Source organism: Populus alba, chromosome 1, assembly GCF_005239225.2.
Source record: "Populus alba chromosome 1, ASM523922v2, whole genome shotgun sequence".
Classification (NCBI taxonomy): Eukaryota; Viridiplantae; Streptophyta; class Magnoliopsida; order Malpighiales; family Salicaceae; genus Populus; species Populus alba.
In genome coordinates this window covers 12,023,721-12,039,465 of record NC_133284.1, presented here as the reverse complement: position 1 = coordinate 12,039,465, position 15,745 = coordinate 12,023,721, and the positions used below count along the sequence as shown (strand labels likewise).

At 31.5% G+C, this 15,745-nt stretch overlaps 1 protein-coding gene across 1 annotated transcript; it reads left to right on the top strand.

Moving 5' to 3' along the window:
* The first annotated feature begins 6,358 nt into the window (after positions 1–6,358).
* Positions 6,359–14,045, top strand: LOC118038605 (protein BREVIS RADIX). Its single transcript, XM_035045005.2, has 7 exons — positions 6,359–6,766; positions 7,232–7,429; positions 8,755–8,912; positions 11,884–12,290; positions 12,471–12,597; positions 12,936–13,297; positions 13,619–14,045. Exons 3-7 carry the CDS (start codon positions 8,793–8,795, stop codon positions 13,695–13,697), a joined length of 1,095 nt encoding a protein of 364 aa, XP_034900896.1. The 5' UTR covers positions 6,359–6,766; positions 7,232–7,429; positions 8,755–8,792; the 3' UTR covers positions 13,698–14,045.
* The last annotated feature ends 1,700 nt before the right edge of the window (positions 14,046–15,745 follow it).

Below are 15,745 nucleotides of genomic sequence, written 5' to 3'. Positions count from 1 at the left end.
TTTGATACCAGATGTAATAGCCCGGGCCAACATGTCATATTATCTGCTTTAGGCCTTACCGCCTTCACAGTTTTGTTCTTGATAACGCGAGCTCACTTCTAAACCCGACGCCTCAAAACACGTACAACATATTAGCAACCAGCACTACTAATAAGGCCAACTAGCAAACCCTCACCCGCCAATGTAGGATTATTACACAAAATCTAGGTGCACCGAATTACAATAATGTCCCTCAATTTTATAATTTTTTTACAATATGGTCCTTTAATTTCATAATTTTCTTATATTTGGTTCTTCTAGTTTTTATACTTATGATTTGGTTCTAAACTTCATTTTAATTATGTTTTAATCTCTAAATGTTGAGAGAAAAGTGAGAAACTCACCATGAAAAAGATAGGAGAAAGAAAGGATTTGGCCAACCATAATTTGCTTTAAAAAAAATACCTTAATCCTGTTGTTAATGAATTTGTGTTAGAGGGGGAGTTCAATTGAGATAATTTTACTCTTTAATCATGCAAAAAAAATTAATTGAGGCTTAAAAATATTTTTTTTTATTCAATTTTATTTTAAGTTTTTTTTACCAATTAAAGGGTGTTTTGGGGTAGGAAATCACTTTCTTTATATTTTTATGAATTTTAGGTTAAATGGTTGAAATTTAGGCTTTTAGGGTTTAAATTTTCTAGACTTTGATTTTCTAGGCACCAAAAGTGGTCTTAATTTGATAAAAATGGATGGCACTTCATCTGTCTATATAGATTATATGTCATCTCACCTGTTTCAAAAATAATATATAAAAGGTAGACATCACATCTTTTATTAGTGCAAATGCCCTATAACTAATCAATTGATTACACATGACACTAACTTTGTTCATATAAAGGTATATTTATTACTAAAAAATACTTTCTTTTTCTTTAATATTTATTTATATTTAAATAAAAAATATAATATTTGATTAATGAATCTAGAGTAAAGATAAAGTTCATGGAGTAAAATATTTTGTAAACAAAATTATAAAGTTGTTATAATTATGAGATTCTTGTTGTATTAAAGTTTTATTCTTAAATATTCATGGTCGACGCTTTATTAATATAGGATAATAAATAAATCCATTAAGACTAACACATGTTATGTTTTTTTCTTTATGAAAGAAAACAGTTGTTCTCATAAATCGAGTTATACAGTATACCTATAACTAATATGTAGGTACTTGTTAGATAACATGCATACTAAATTAACCTGCATAAAAATTTTATATGGAGAAATCACATATGTCTATATAAAGGTTTATCTGATAATTGTGTAAGTAATCTTTAGACTTAAGATTTGATGAGATCCAAACAAAACCAAAAGACCCATCAAAGGTTCTAGTTGATTTAGTGACAAGACTTAGGGTGAAAAGGTTTAAAGATGCTTTCAATTGACTTCTTCAAAACACATGAGCTAAGGTGAACTTCAAGAAGATATTAAATAATAAAGTACAATCATTTTTTAATTTAATTCAAGTTCAAAAAGAACTTATAGGTGGACATTCAAACATTAAAAAAAGATTGGATTAAGAAGATTCAAATATGTCAGTTTTAACCTTTTACAATTGTTTTGGTCATAATTGATGCTATATAATTAATTTTAATGAAATTCTAGTTTAATTAAAAGGTACATATTCATATATTTCCAATGATTTATGACATGCCTTATCATTCATTAAGACGAGAGAGAACCATACATTTGAAGTTAAGTTTCGATTCTGCTAACAGAATTACGAAAATGATTTTAGTCTTATTTAAATTAGTTGGGCTATAATTTTATATATTTTTTAGTTATTATTAGGCCTTTTATATATATTAGAGACTTTATTTAAATTTAGGTTCATTGGATTATTATTAATATCTATTAGGTTTATCCATATTCATTAGGGATATCCTATTACACTTAAGATTCTTTCTAGTATAAATACTCTTTTGTAGAGATTTTTTGAAAAAAAAAAAGAATATTTTTAATAAAAAAAATCGGCATTCTTTCTATCTTTTGTGTGGTTGAGTGATTCTCATACCAAATTCTTTATGAAGCTTACAAACTCTTCAAATGATTGATCAACTTTGTTGGAATTTTATACTACTTGTTTGCGTCTCTTAGAGGCATAAGGCAGGAGTGATCACTACGTATAACTTTGGTTCTCGAAAGCAGGTTCTTGTTAAATAAAGTTGCAAACTATTCAAATATGATTTTAACATATATTGAGAGGTGTTCGCATCAAGATTACTAAGTTATATTATATAAAGAATGTTATGCTTTGATCCTGACTATATGTTGTCCTGATCAAGGGTAACAAACTATAAGATATAGAGTATAACATGAACTATATAAATGTATTTAAGTGATGAAGCGAATATTCATCATCCTATATGAATTAGAAAAAAATATTCTACATTTTCTTAAATAGTATTGATTGTAAAATTCTTGCGTAAAGTGTAACAAGATTTAAAAGGAGTTTCAAATATTATTCAAAAAACTAACAACTATAATTTTGGGAACAAACATGATTTAACAAAATAAACACTCTTCATGTTATAATGTCTAAATTATAAATTATAAATTATGGATGAAAGGATAACAATTACACTAAGAAATTGATCGCTAAAAGATTAAGTCAAACAATTAATAATTTTTTTTAATATTTGGGAGATCATGACATGTTGTTAAATAATTTATTTGATCTTTAAATATAAATCAATCAATTTATTTAGTTGATAATAGGTTAAATGGTTTAATTTATTTTATTTAGGATCATGATTTATATTTGGATCAACATATTAAAAAACCTAATGGGTCACACACATAAGAATCATTGATAAGAAATTAAACTAGAATAATTAATCAAGTGTGTCTTAGTTGTAAATAAGTTTTGAAAATTAAGGACTAGATGTAATTTATACATGAAATTTTAATTCTAGACTTAAAAACAATCAAACAGATATTTGATTGAATAAATTTTTAAAATTATCCTGAAATAGTATACGTGATATTATTTAGGATAAAATTGATATTTTACTATTTATATATTATTATATTTTTTCTCTAAATAAAATATTATATCTCATATTTTCTATATGAGCTGTGGTAGTTATTTCGACAAACCCAACATCTTTCACCCAAGTTAAAAAAAAAAAAACAGGTGTGTGCCCTGACCTTCCTGGCCAATTAGCACTTGTCCAATTTTTTAGGCCTTGTACATTTTTATTTTTTTATTTTATAATAAAACCTTTAAATAAAATTATTAAAATGAGATATGAAAAATCATACTATTATGCTAAATTTTCCAAATAAGGTAGGAGGTTTTTATGTAAATATTTATAGCTGTTTTATGAATTAATTATACGTGAATCTAATATTCAAAATTTTCTTAAAACATTTTATCTTAAATATTAAGTGAGAAAAAATTATTTTTCTGATTATATATTTTTTATGTAGTTTACTCAAACTAATTATTATCTGAATTTTAAAAAAATTGCATTTGAATATTAAATAATAATAAATTATATTTTTAAAATTTTTAATTGTGAATTCGTTTTTATTTTTTCACAAATTAATTGTTTTTTATTCTTTCATATAGGTGCATAAAAATTATCAAGACATGGTTTTTTTTTTGTTTTATTTTCTTTCATTGAAACTTGCTTTTTTACATTATGATAAGTTTTATTATAAAATATATGCTTCTATTTAAAAAATATGTTTTCATTAAAATAAAAACGAAAACTACATGAATAGAGAAAGAGGAGTTTTTCCTTAATAAATGCCTTGTTCCTCCTAAATTTAAATGATTAGAAATCTTACAAATTTTGATTTTAATTACTTAATGTTTTGTTAAAAAAACCACAGTACTGATAAAGAAAGAGATATTTCATAATATATATATATATATATATAATTAGAAAATAGGGGTTTCGGCTCACGGAATACATTTTTTTCTTCATAATTTAAATCTTTTAAACTCTTTTTAAATATTTATTTTTATTATCACATAATTATATATAAATTAACTTTGAAACAGTCCTTCACTCTTTCCTCCATTCCATAGTTTATTGCACCTATCTTATATTTAACTAGTTGTACTATCTGCAACCCATATTTATAAAATATTTATATATGTATTTATTTTTTATTTGAAATGTTAGAGATGTTGGTTAATCTATGAACATTTCAAAATTATCTACCAGTGTCCCAAGCCTGTCATCAAATATCTCATGCCGGATCACGAGCGTCTCAGGTTTATTTACAAGTTGGAATGATATTGGTCTTTTTCATATTTATATGAATATTATTTGTGAAGTGATGAAATATATCATATTCTTAAATATTTATTTTTTTTAACTATATTATTTTACTAAAATATTTTCTTAAATGCGGTAAGTTACCGAAAGAGTCATGGTCCCTCATCCTGCAAATATCTCACGACCAAAATCCCAGCCTTACAATCTCTCTCTACGAGCATTTCATGGTTTCCAACTAATCGCATCATGCCACCTAAGCTAGATACCACACGTAAGAGATCCCCTCTCCTTACATCAGCTAGACATGCGGGCCTCGCATGTCCTCATTTACCAAAACCATTTCCTTAATCATAATTTCTCTCTCTGAAAATAATTTTTTTAAAAAGAAACTTATTGTGTGTTAAAACAATTTTTTTTCCTTCTCATTTTTTTTAATAAAAACTTGAAAAATGTGTTCAATTGCTAAAAAACAAAAATGAATTTTTATAATAAGAAATACAATAAAACTACAACTATTTTTTTTTTTATAAAAATCAAAAGCATAATTTATGAATATTTTATATTTGTGAAAAATCTATTTATATAATATTAATTATATTTTATTTAAATTATAAATTATAATGAAAAATTTATATCGTTAACTAATTTTTATGTTAGATTTATAATAAAAAGTAAATTTAATTAGATATGAGAAAATATATAATTTTTCTATTAAATTTATGAAACTAACTAAACATAAAAAAATAATTTAAATATTTTATATTGAAAAAAGTACTTGTATATAAAGAAAGAAAGTGTATTGATCATGCTTTTTTTTTTTTTTTCATTTGAAAATAATGTGAAAATTTTATATTGAAAAATTATAGAGAACCTTTAAAATGTGTTTTGCAAACTCAAAATAATTTTAAAAAACTAGAAAAATATTTTTTTAAAATTTTCAAGATGAAGAAATATTGTATCTAAAAAGTAAGTTCCAATTTCCCTTTTTTATTGTAATTTTTTTTATATATAAATTGGAGTATTATTTTGTTTCTAAACAATTACTTAACTATTTTATTCACTTATTACAATTATATTTATCATATGATCTAAATAAAAATTTTTAGAGAATAATATAAATCATATCCTGGAACTTCACTTAATAGCTAGAGCTATTGGGTTGAGCTGATTCTTTGACATGGTATCAAAGCTTTGATGACCAAACGGTCACGAGTTTGAATCTCACCATCCCTTGTTTATTTGACCAAGGTAATATAGGTCCGTGCAAGTTTTAAGTTCAAAGGGTTTTCATTTGAGAGGGTGTGTTAGAAAATAATATAAATCATATCCTGAGACCTCACTTAACAATTTAAATTATTGAATTGAAATGTTTTTTTTACAAAAATAGATCAAATTATTTAAAATAGTGCTTTATAACATAAATAAAATTATTGCAATTATATATTCATTCATGTTTATAATTATGATATTGATGATAACAATTTAAAAAATTTTCAAGTCATAGTAATTACATTATATTTTCATTTAAAAACAAAATTTAGTTTGGATTGGAATATAAATTAATTTAAATGTATCTATTATTATTAAATAAAAAATTTAACCATTTAATTTTTTATATATATAATAAAATGATATTCTTGAGTCTATATTTATGTTAGTGTTTGATTATTATCTCATAAATAATAATAAAAAGTACAATTATTTTTCATGCTTAAAAAAATAAAAAATCATTTTAAAATTATTATTTTTTAGTTAAACATATTTTTATTTTTTTTATATTTATTAAGGTACTACGACAAAGCTTTTGTAATCATGAAGTGCGTAAATTTTTGTAGTCTACGACTGCTAAAAGAATTTGATCCTTCATAAAAAAAAAAAAAACTAGAAAAGAAAAAAGGAATTTTAACGTGATGGTCAACAAGTTTAAGTTGTTTTTTTTTTTTTCAACGACACAAAAGTAACTCATTATCCTCCGTGGACACACCTTAACCGTTGGGTAACGTCGGAAATTGACGGCGTCAAGTCGCGTCTCTCTTATATAAATACGAGGATTCCCAGTTGTTCCTTTCCCTTGTCTGTAAGTTTCTCATTTTGAATACTCACGAAAGATTAGTTGAAACGTACTAAATCCGGGAGGGAAGCTCCAAATCCGATACATTTCGCCGACATATCATTTCACTCTTCCAGCAAGCAACCCAGCTATTATTAAATAGCAAGAAAGAGTGTTTTTTTTTTTTTTTTTTTTTGAGTTGACACTAAATCATCAGCGAAATTAGAGGGATTACGGGTGGTGGCAGTGAATAGAAAATTGATTACAAGGATTTTATGCTATCTCTTTGTAATCTGTTAAAAAGGGAAGAGATTCAAGGTGAGCAAAAAAGATTGCTGTTTTCTATGTTGGTTTTGTCCATGTCATTTGCAAGAACTTCGAGGAGCAGCTGCTAACTCTCACAAACACAGAAAATCGGTTCTTGTGAGATAAGAGGTTGATGAAGGTAAGGATTTTTATTTCGTTTTTATCTGGGTTTTTTTTCTTCACTGGCCCACTACCAAGAGCATAGCATTTTTATTTTTTATTTCCTTACCTTGTTTTAAAGATTTTTTATTCGTATATTCTGAGCAAGTAGTTTCATCATGGAGTAGTTGGATGTCTTTTAATTCCTCATATTTTCCTTTTTTTGGTTTTTCTTTTTGAACTTTCTTAGCAACCAAACAGAGCACGTCTTTACTATTTGTATTTCTTGTCTCTCTCTCTCTGTAAGTTGCTTGCTTTTTTGGTGATTTAGACTCAAACCCATCCATTTTAGTCCTCGAAGAAATCTCCAATCGTGCTGCTATTATTCTTCAAGAACCATTTCCATGTGGCTTTGCTTGTCTTATATGCTTTTTTCTCTTTCTGTGCTATTTGTTTTTCGTTAGGTAGTGTAGAATTTGACTGATTTAATGTTGTTTTATTGCAGTTTATATGGTGAAATTTGAAAGGAGCTGAGAGTAGCAGAGATAGATTTGAAAGAAAGCAAGAGTATTATATCTATCCGGGAACAAAAGCACTGATGAAGATTTATGAAGACCAGTACTTGTATAAAGTAGACAGCTAAGAACAACAGCAGCAGCAGTTGAGTGTTTTATTTTTTGGGGGGAGGGTCATCTTGCTTTGGGTAAGTCGTTTTCAGAATAATAACGATGCAGTTCTTCATTTCTATTTATTTATTTATTTTTCTCATGTTTTATGAGGACATGAAAACAAATATCAACGTTGCTCACTCTTCCCTTCTTAAATATTCCTTGTCTCCCTGTCTATTCAGCTACCGCTTTCATCATTCCTACACACCACATTTCTTTTTGATTTTCTTTTTCTTTTTCTCAATATCTTCTGCACGAGTTGATTGACCCTTCATATTGCTTTTTGAGTTTTTCTCTTGATCTCTCGGAGATTATATATATTATCGATGGGCGTCGCTGTCTGGTTAGTATGATTCACTGCTCTCTGATTTTTTTTTTTTAATATATATATATATATATATATATAAAAAGGGCATGTCAGAAACTTCGTCATACACAAACTTGATTCTTTATTAGATTAGACCACTTTCAAATGGGGCTATGTCCCCATTTTGTTTTCCTTTTCCATTCTTGACTCACTGTTTTATCCCAACATTTTCTTTCTTTCTATTTTGTTTTAGCTTCTCCGATCCCGAGCCTCCCTTTTTCTTTTTGGCCTTTTGTCCTTCCCCCAAAAAACGCATCGTTTTCCTTAACTTGAGAACAAAAATCAAATCTTTAAATTCTTTCTTCACTTCATTTGATTTGCATGTCTCCATGATTAGTTTGTCTTTTTTCCCTTTGGTTTCTGGGTATCTAATTCTTTTGGATTGCAATGGTTTGTGTGTGTTTCTCTTTGTTTTTTCTTTTTTGGGCTTAAACCTGGCGGTCCTTTTCTTTTTATCTTTTCCCTATCTGCCAATCCTTGAATAAATAGTAACATATGCAGTAATATATACTGAAGTTAGGGCCCATAGAAGGCAAGTGTTCTTCTTCAAATACGGATATAAGAATGTTCTAATATCTGATCAATTTGACCTCATATACCCTTCACACAACCCCCCCTTCATGGCTGTAATGGTAATCTGACTGTTGCTCTATCCAATCAAATACCACTGTCTTTCTTGGACAGAGTGGCTCATACACCCCACCTGGAGTCTTGCCAGTTGCCGTAGACGAAATCTGTAGATTTTTGCTGTTGAAGGTGGAAGGAAACGCCATGTAAAATAGTTAAAAACCATTAAAAAATGCAGCTACAGTTGATGTTGATTTGATGATCACATGCTGTAAATCTGTGATTTTTATTAAAGATTCTGGTCAAACGCATTGCCATCATCATTTTCACTTTGTTTCTGAAAACAGTAATAAAGCAAAAAACAAAGGCGATAGATTTAGAAATCATTGTCAGCATAATAACAAGTGAATATTATATCATTTGCAGGGTTAAGAACTAAAAATAAAAGCTAAAGAGGAGAGAAGATGTTTACGTGCATAGCGTGCACCAAGCCAGCGGCGGAGGATGGACGAGGAGAAGAAGGAGGAGCGCGTGGAAGTGGCACCCCAAGTACAAAAGAAGCCGTCAAAAGCCTCACTTCACAGGTTCAAATTACTCTTATCCCTTGCCTCCTCCACATTATTATTTTAAAGGCTAAATTTCATTTTCATCTCTTTAAATCCACCGATTTCCCACATGTTCCTACAATTTAAGATTTTCCAATGTTCTTTCTCTGGTTTTTTAACAGTTTCAATGTTGTCTTCCGTGGTTTAAGGTCCGTAGTTTAATGTCGGTTTTGACACTGTAATCTAACAATGAATTTAATAATTTTAAATTTTTTTATTTCAGATTAATTTTTTTAAATTTTTTTAATATTAAAAATTATTTTTTAAAAAATAAAAAATATTATTTTAATATATTAAAGAAACTTTTACATCATTCCCCAAAAAAAATTCCTTAATTATCTAGGAAAGCTTTTCCCCCTACCATATATGAAAACTAGAAAAAGACAAAACAAAATAATTGGTTATTATTATATGTCATTAGTTATTTATGGTGTGTTTAGTAATGTAGTTATAAAATATGATTACAGTTATTATATGTCATTATAAAATATGATTATAGTTATTTTTTAAAAATGTTTTTTATTTAAAAATATATTAAAATAAATATTTTTTTATTTTTTAAAAATTATATTTGATATTAGTATATTAAAACGAAATAAAAACATTAAAAAATTATTAATTTTTTTTAAAAATTCAAAATTTTTTAGAATACAGCTAGGATCATATTCACAAACAGTATTTTAATGATAAGGATAAAACTTGAAACTTTTCATTAACTACAGAATTAATGTTGAAAAATCTTAAACCATAAGATACAAATTCAGTAAGGCAAAAACCATATTTTATAATTATAATAATTATAGACTTTCACACGGAAAGAAACAGAAACACTCTATAGATGGTGTCTCATGTGCTTGCTTTTATTTTCTCTTTTCCTTATTTACGTAAAGAAACAATATTATAAGTTATGATTGATATAGTGGGGTCCAAGTGTGAGAAGGGGAAGGGACCATCTTTTCCTCTCTTTTATTTTTTTTTTTGGCATCTTTCACGTTTACACATGGCTGTCTACCGTCTCCTCATACTATCAAAATTTAGTATTTTAGGTATAGTAAAATATAAAATATAAAATATAAAATATTGCTTGCTGACTTGGAGACACACCCTTCCAGTTCCTCTCTTTCTTGCTCCTTTTTTTTAAAAAATTTGAATTTGGCAAATTATTTCCAATAAGACTGCCATTATTATTATAATTATTAAAACAGATTTTCATAACTGTAAAACCCTATTCCACTTTATGGAGCTATGGGCTGGGTTAACCTCTGCATACCCTGTACCTCCTCCATAGCAGCTGTCAGAGCTGAAAACTCAAAAGCAGTGTTTCCGTAAAACGACAACATCGCCAAGTCTCTCATAGAGAATCTCACAGGACTGTAATGTAAAGCTTTGTTTAGAGTGGTAGCCACTCCCATCGGACAACGTTTTATAGCTTGGCAGCGGTGACATCACTTTCACCACGAGTCCATCTTGTATAGTAAGAGGCTAGCTCATACCATTGGGTTCTTTTTGAGACCTTTTGTACTAGCAGATGATGTTCTAGTTCTAGTTTAGAAGCCAGATGATTCTAGGAATTTTGGGCTGGATCCACTGCTAACACACCTTCAATTTCTTTTTTCTGAAAAAAAACCAGAAATGCTCTCTGAACAATGAAGTTAAATTTTTTAAAAATACCCATGACATTGTCCTGGCCATGTTTGCCATGGAATACGAAAATGAAGACAGCATAATAACCAGCATATTTTCCCTCATTGAGCAGCAGTGGGGATCTTTAGGAAAAGATTGATGATATTTACGAAAAGACACTTCGATGTCTTTGATCTGACCCACCATTGAATTCTTGTCGTTCCACTGTAACTCAAAAGTTGGATATATATCATATAATAGTATGGATAAAGGAAGAATCTACCTGCTCTGTTAATGGGCAGTGAAATGAGGCCAGCGTCCATTAGTGTGCAGCACAAAAGTACATAATCATTTCAGATTGTGCAAGACCATTAGAGTTGGCTACTGTTCTTACCTTGCAGTATTCACCACTGCAGATTTTTTTTTTTTTGTAAGAACTCCGTTTTCCTCTTTCTGCCGGTGTCTGCTTCCTATCCACAAGTGCAGGCCAGTTAGCGTTTATTCATCCAATGAGATGGTTCAGCGTCCCCTTTGCAGGCATCTTCTGTGATGGGCAATATACTTCATTTTGCAACGAAGGCACCTTCTTCAAATGAGAAATAATTGCTGTAGGCCTGCTTGCAAATTGCTCCTTGCTTGCTCTGGCCACCATAAGTTGCAACATCAAATCTTGCACCGCCCAAATATAATATCTATTTCAACGAACAGGAACACACACACAGACAGGTGTGTGTGTGTGTGTGTGTGTGTTAGAGTCCTTGATTGTGCTAAGTAGGCAGAAAGGTCTTTTGCTGCCATTTATATTGAGGCATTAGACTTTGTACTGTAAGGAGTAGCAATACCTTAGGATTTCATTTCTTCTCCGATGAAATTGCCGGCTAATAGGCTTCACAAGGGACTTTCTGTTGTGTCTTTCCTGAGACTCAATGTTGACAACAGAAACAGGCACCAGCTACTATTTCTGTAAATCAGATTCAACTCCTCTGATGTGTCTGTTTTTATTCTGATCTTTTGCCAAATGTATTAGAGTATCTGTGCAGATGCATCATTATCTTAGCATTTTATGACTGTCTATACAAAGCAACCTGGTGCTTTCTTTAGGCAGAGTTATATTCAGGATTTATCTATGTGCAGCAAACATATTAAAATATAAAATGATTTTAAATTGCCCATCCTTTTCGTTACCTCCCTTAAGTTTTGATCCATCGCAATTTTTATTTCTGTATTGAAAACTTTATTGCGCAACTTCCAAATATATCAATTTCTTTTATAGAATGATATAGTTCTTTTGCAATTCTAATCAACCACGCATTTCAATAATGTTCAGATCAAGGATATGGCACTAAAAATGTCTGGTGCTTATAAGCAATGCAAGCCCTGCACAGGTCCCAGCAGCTACAAGAAAGGACAGCGACCTTACCCTGACTTCGATGCAGCTTCCGAAGGGGTTCCATACCCCTATTTTGGAGGTGGAAGCTCAAGCTCAACCCCTGCATGGGATTTTACCACTCCAAGTCACCATCGAGGAGCCAGAGCTGAATCTAGATTTACTTCATTGTACGGTGGTGACCGGACCCCTGGACGAGCAGAGTCTATCTCAGCACAGTCTTGTGATGTGGTGCTGGAGAATGATGATGAGCCCAAGGAATGGATGGCACAGGTGGAGCCAGGCGTTCACATTACTTTCGTGTCTCTCCCTAATGGAGGAAATGATCTAAAGCGTATTCGCTTCAGGTGTGTTTCAGCTGTCTTTAACAATCTGTCTTTTAGCTCCAAACAGATAAAAATGAACTACAAAAAAATTAGAGAATCTTTGTAATGGTGTTTTGCAAGTGAACAGAAAAGAAATTACATAAGCTTAAGTTGGCTCGTGTAAGCGCAAACTGACATTACTCAGGCATTTGGGTTTTGAAGCCGGGAGATGTTTAATAAATGGCAAGCTCAGCGATGGTGGGGCGAGAACTATGACAGAATCATGGAGCTCTACAATGTGAGATTTAATCAGCAAGCACTTCACACTCCCCCAAGGTGCGAGGATGAGGTAAATCTCTTCTATCTTATCTTGCTGCTTCAAAGATTCTCTAGAAATAGTAAATCAAGGTTTTGAATCAAAACTATTCCATTCCAGTTTATTTGATCATGGAATGTTTTTTCATAATCATTTTTAAGCCTTTACCATTCCAAAACACTGAAGGTTGACATTTCATAATCAGTTTACAAATGCCTGTTTCATGCTTTCCCTCTTCTTTTTATCCAACTAGGAAAATATCCTCTCTTTTTTTCACACCACTACTTCTATCTATTGAAACTCCTCGTTATCTTGAAAAAAAACTCCACCTCTTGAAAATTTTACAGACAGATAATTGTTTTTTAAATCAGCAAAGAGATTCTTCCTACTCAAGGATGGAATCTGCAAGGGAAAGCCCTATGGCTCCATCGTTTACTCCAAGAAACTACTATAAACCTTCTGGAAGTAAAGGCTATTTCCCACCTGACACTATGGATCAAGGTGGCAACCAGCACTACCACCCTCGTTCAAGTGGCTATATGGGACCAAAAGGCGAGGCATCTTCAATAGATGCATCACGGACGACAACATCATCGAGGGATGAGCCTTCTATTTCAGTTAGCAATGCCAGCGACCTGGAGGCAGAATGGGTTGAGCAAGATGAACCAGGGGTTTACATCACTATCAGACAATTAGCCGATGGCACTAGGGAGCTCAGGCGAGTCAGATTCAGGTAATGGAAATCCTTGATTATTGACATCTCATGATGCATCTTTCTTGGTGGCTGAAACTATTGAAGGAAAACTTCACTTACATGAGCACCACCAGAAGCATATACAACATGAAAAATAAGATTTTAAAATGGATTTATTGCTTGTTAAAATCAAAACTATTTTCATATGAAAAAGGTTCTTCTGCCTTTCCTTTTTAGCTGGTGGTATGATTTTGTTTTCATTGGATGGCGGTATACTTCTTGTTAACCAAGTTTGATGGCTCTACCTTACATAACGATTATATTTTGTTGACATTTTATCTTTCTATTTGATGTTCACAGCCGAGAACAATTCGGAGAAGTGCACGCGAAGTCATGGTGGGAACAGAATAGAGAAAGAATACAAGCTCAGTATCTATAAAGGATGATTTTACATAACCTAAATTGCTGTCTAGTAAAGAATTCAGGGTGCAGTTGGATATCCTCTCCACCCCCCGTAAAGAAAAACAAAACTCATATTTAGTTTTGTTTTTCACGGATGCTTTTCAAATCTTCACAGAGAAATGGACTTGCCACCACCTTGGATGGTTATACCACTGAACTAACGCTATTTCTTCACTCTATGAACCAAATCATATTGTACCATCACTTGTGGTGACGAATTCATTTTTTGTAATGGCACATTTCCCTTTGGATGTCCTAATGTGCCCAATTTTTGTCTCTACTGCTGTCCTGATTGCAAATTAGGCACACCATTTAACTTTTAGGGTCCTTCGATTTCTCCCTCCTGGAAGACTAGTACTAGTCTTTGGCCTTTGCTGGGGTTGATCGGCTCTCAAATCACTGATCAGAGATTTGTTCTCTGCAACACTGTTTTTTTTCCTTAACTAAAGGATTGGAATTGAGATCATTTGTTGTTCGAATGGTTGGTGAGCGCCCCCATAGAAATTGCAATGCTGTTGAAACCACCTGCAACCTCACTTTTCTAAAAGTGCACTGTGCATGCAAGAAGACTGCAAACACAACTGAAAGCTGTCGTCTCTAGTGCATTTTAATGGAGAGCAATTCATTGATTTAAGTCGAGGCCGTCGGGTGCTGAATAAATTACAACCAATTAGCAACTTCAAAGCAAACGAGAACTCTGGTAAGATACGTGGATGTGGAAAGAGTTTCTGTCTCGCTTGTTGTCTGTTAAAACCTTAGGTAATCTTTTCATGCTTCCATTTTAATCTCTTCCCCTTTATCAATTTATCTAGTTCTTTTTGTCTAGAGAAATCGTATCATTACCTTCGCTTCCATAAAGAGAAGGATTTGGATCATCTTGCTCTCGTGGCAGAGATAGAAAATGTTCAACTAAGTGATTTGCTTTGAACTTTTGAAGCTTATCTATATTAACTCATTTGGTGAAAGGCATCCCGTTCTGCTATTTTCTCAACCTAATATTACAGCAAGCAAAGATCAAGGCTAGACCTCAGAGAAGCCCATTTTTATCAATATAGAAGAGAAGGTGCGAAACCAACTTCTGAAAGGATTATCATTCCCTAGGGTTACAGTTCTGATCTCCAGGCTTCCTCTTGCTAGTCGGCTACCTAAGAACTCGTGGTATTACATCCTAGAATGATTTAAAATTCTGACATACAAGTAGAACAATGTAAGCAAAGTACTGTCAGCTTTCTAAAACAATCCTGCCTGGCTGAGGAAGCAAAACTTTCCTCAAGATACGAAAGCGAATTTAAAATAAGTGGACAGGTGGTTGAAGATTATGGAGCGGCTTCAAATGCATTCCCAGAGCTACTTGTTACTACTCTCACTTTCTCACTTTTCAAAAAATCAAGACAACCATCATTAAGCGACATCAGACGAGAGAGACTGCCATTGAAAAGTTGAAAGGATGGCCAACAAAAACCACTCCAAAATCACCATAAAAACTAGTCGCTTGCGTTTGGAGGATTTCAGTAAGGATTTGCTAGAATCTGTTGAGCGAATTCAGTTTAAGGTTAGCCACTTTTCCTAGTACAGTAGATTTTCAAGTATGACAGATTTGTTTGGAGCGACTAATGGGTTTGGGTTTCCCCTCACGAGGATTCTCGAGTGTCTTACGATCCCTTGCAGGACCCTATAAAATGAGCAGGGGCCTAAGTGTTGTCTGGTTATGTTAGATTGGTACGCACAAAAGATGCACTTAATTTGTTCGATGAATTGCATGAGAAAGACATGTTCTCCTGGAATTCCTTGGTTTTTGGGTTTTCTCGCCGGGAAAATTTGGGAATTTGCTTGGAATTGTTTTCTAGGATGAGATTTGACATGGGTTCGAAACATAATGAAGTTACTGAGAGTTGATATATAGATAGATAAAAACAAGGTTGACAAATTGAAAATGCAGGCTTCCAGCATTTATTCGCCGGCAAACACAACACCAACACGGAAGACCTTTGATTTATCTACCGCAATAAAGCCATCTTCTTCCTC

Excerpts from the sequence above, each read along its gene's own strand:
- LOC118038605 (XM_035045005.2), top strand. The coding sequence starts at position 8,793 with ATGTTTACGTGCATAGCGTGCACCAAGCCAGCGGCGGAGGATGGACGA. Across the intron at positions 8,913-11,883 it reads TCAAAAGCCTCACTTCACAG|ATCAAGGATATGGCACTAAA; the intron begins GTTCAAATTACT and ends AATAATGTTCAG. Across the intron at positions 12,291-12,470 it reads CTAAAGCGTATTCGCTTCAG|CCGGGAGATGTTTAATAAAT; the intron begins GTGTGTTTCAGC and ends TGGGTTTTGAAG.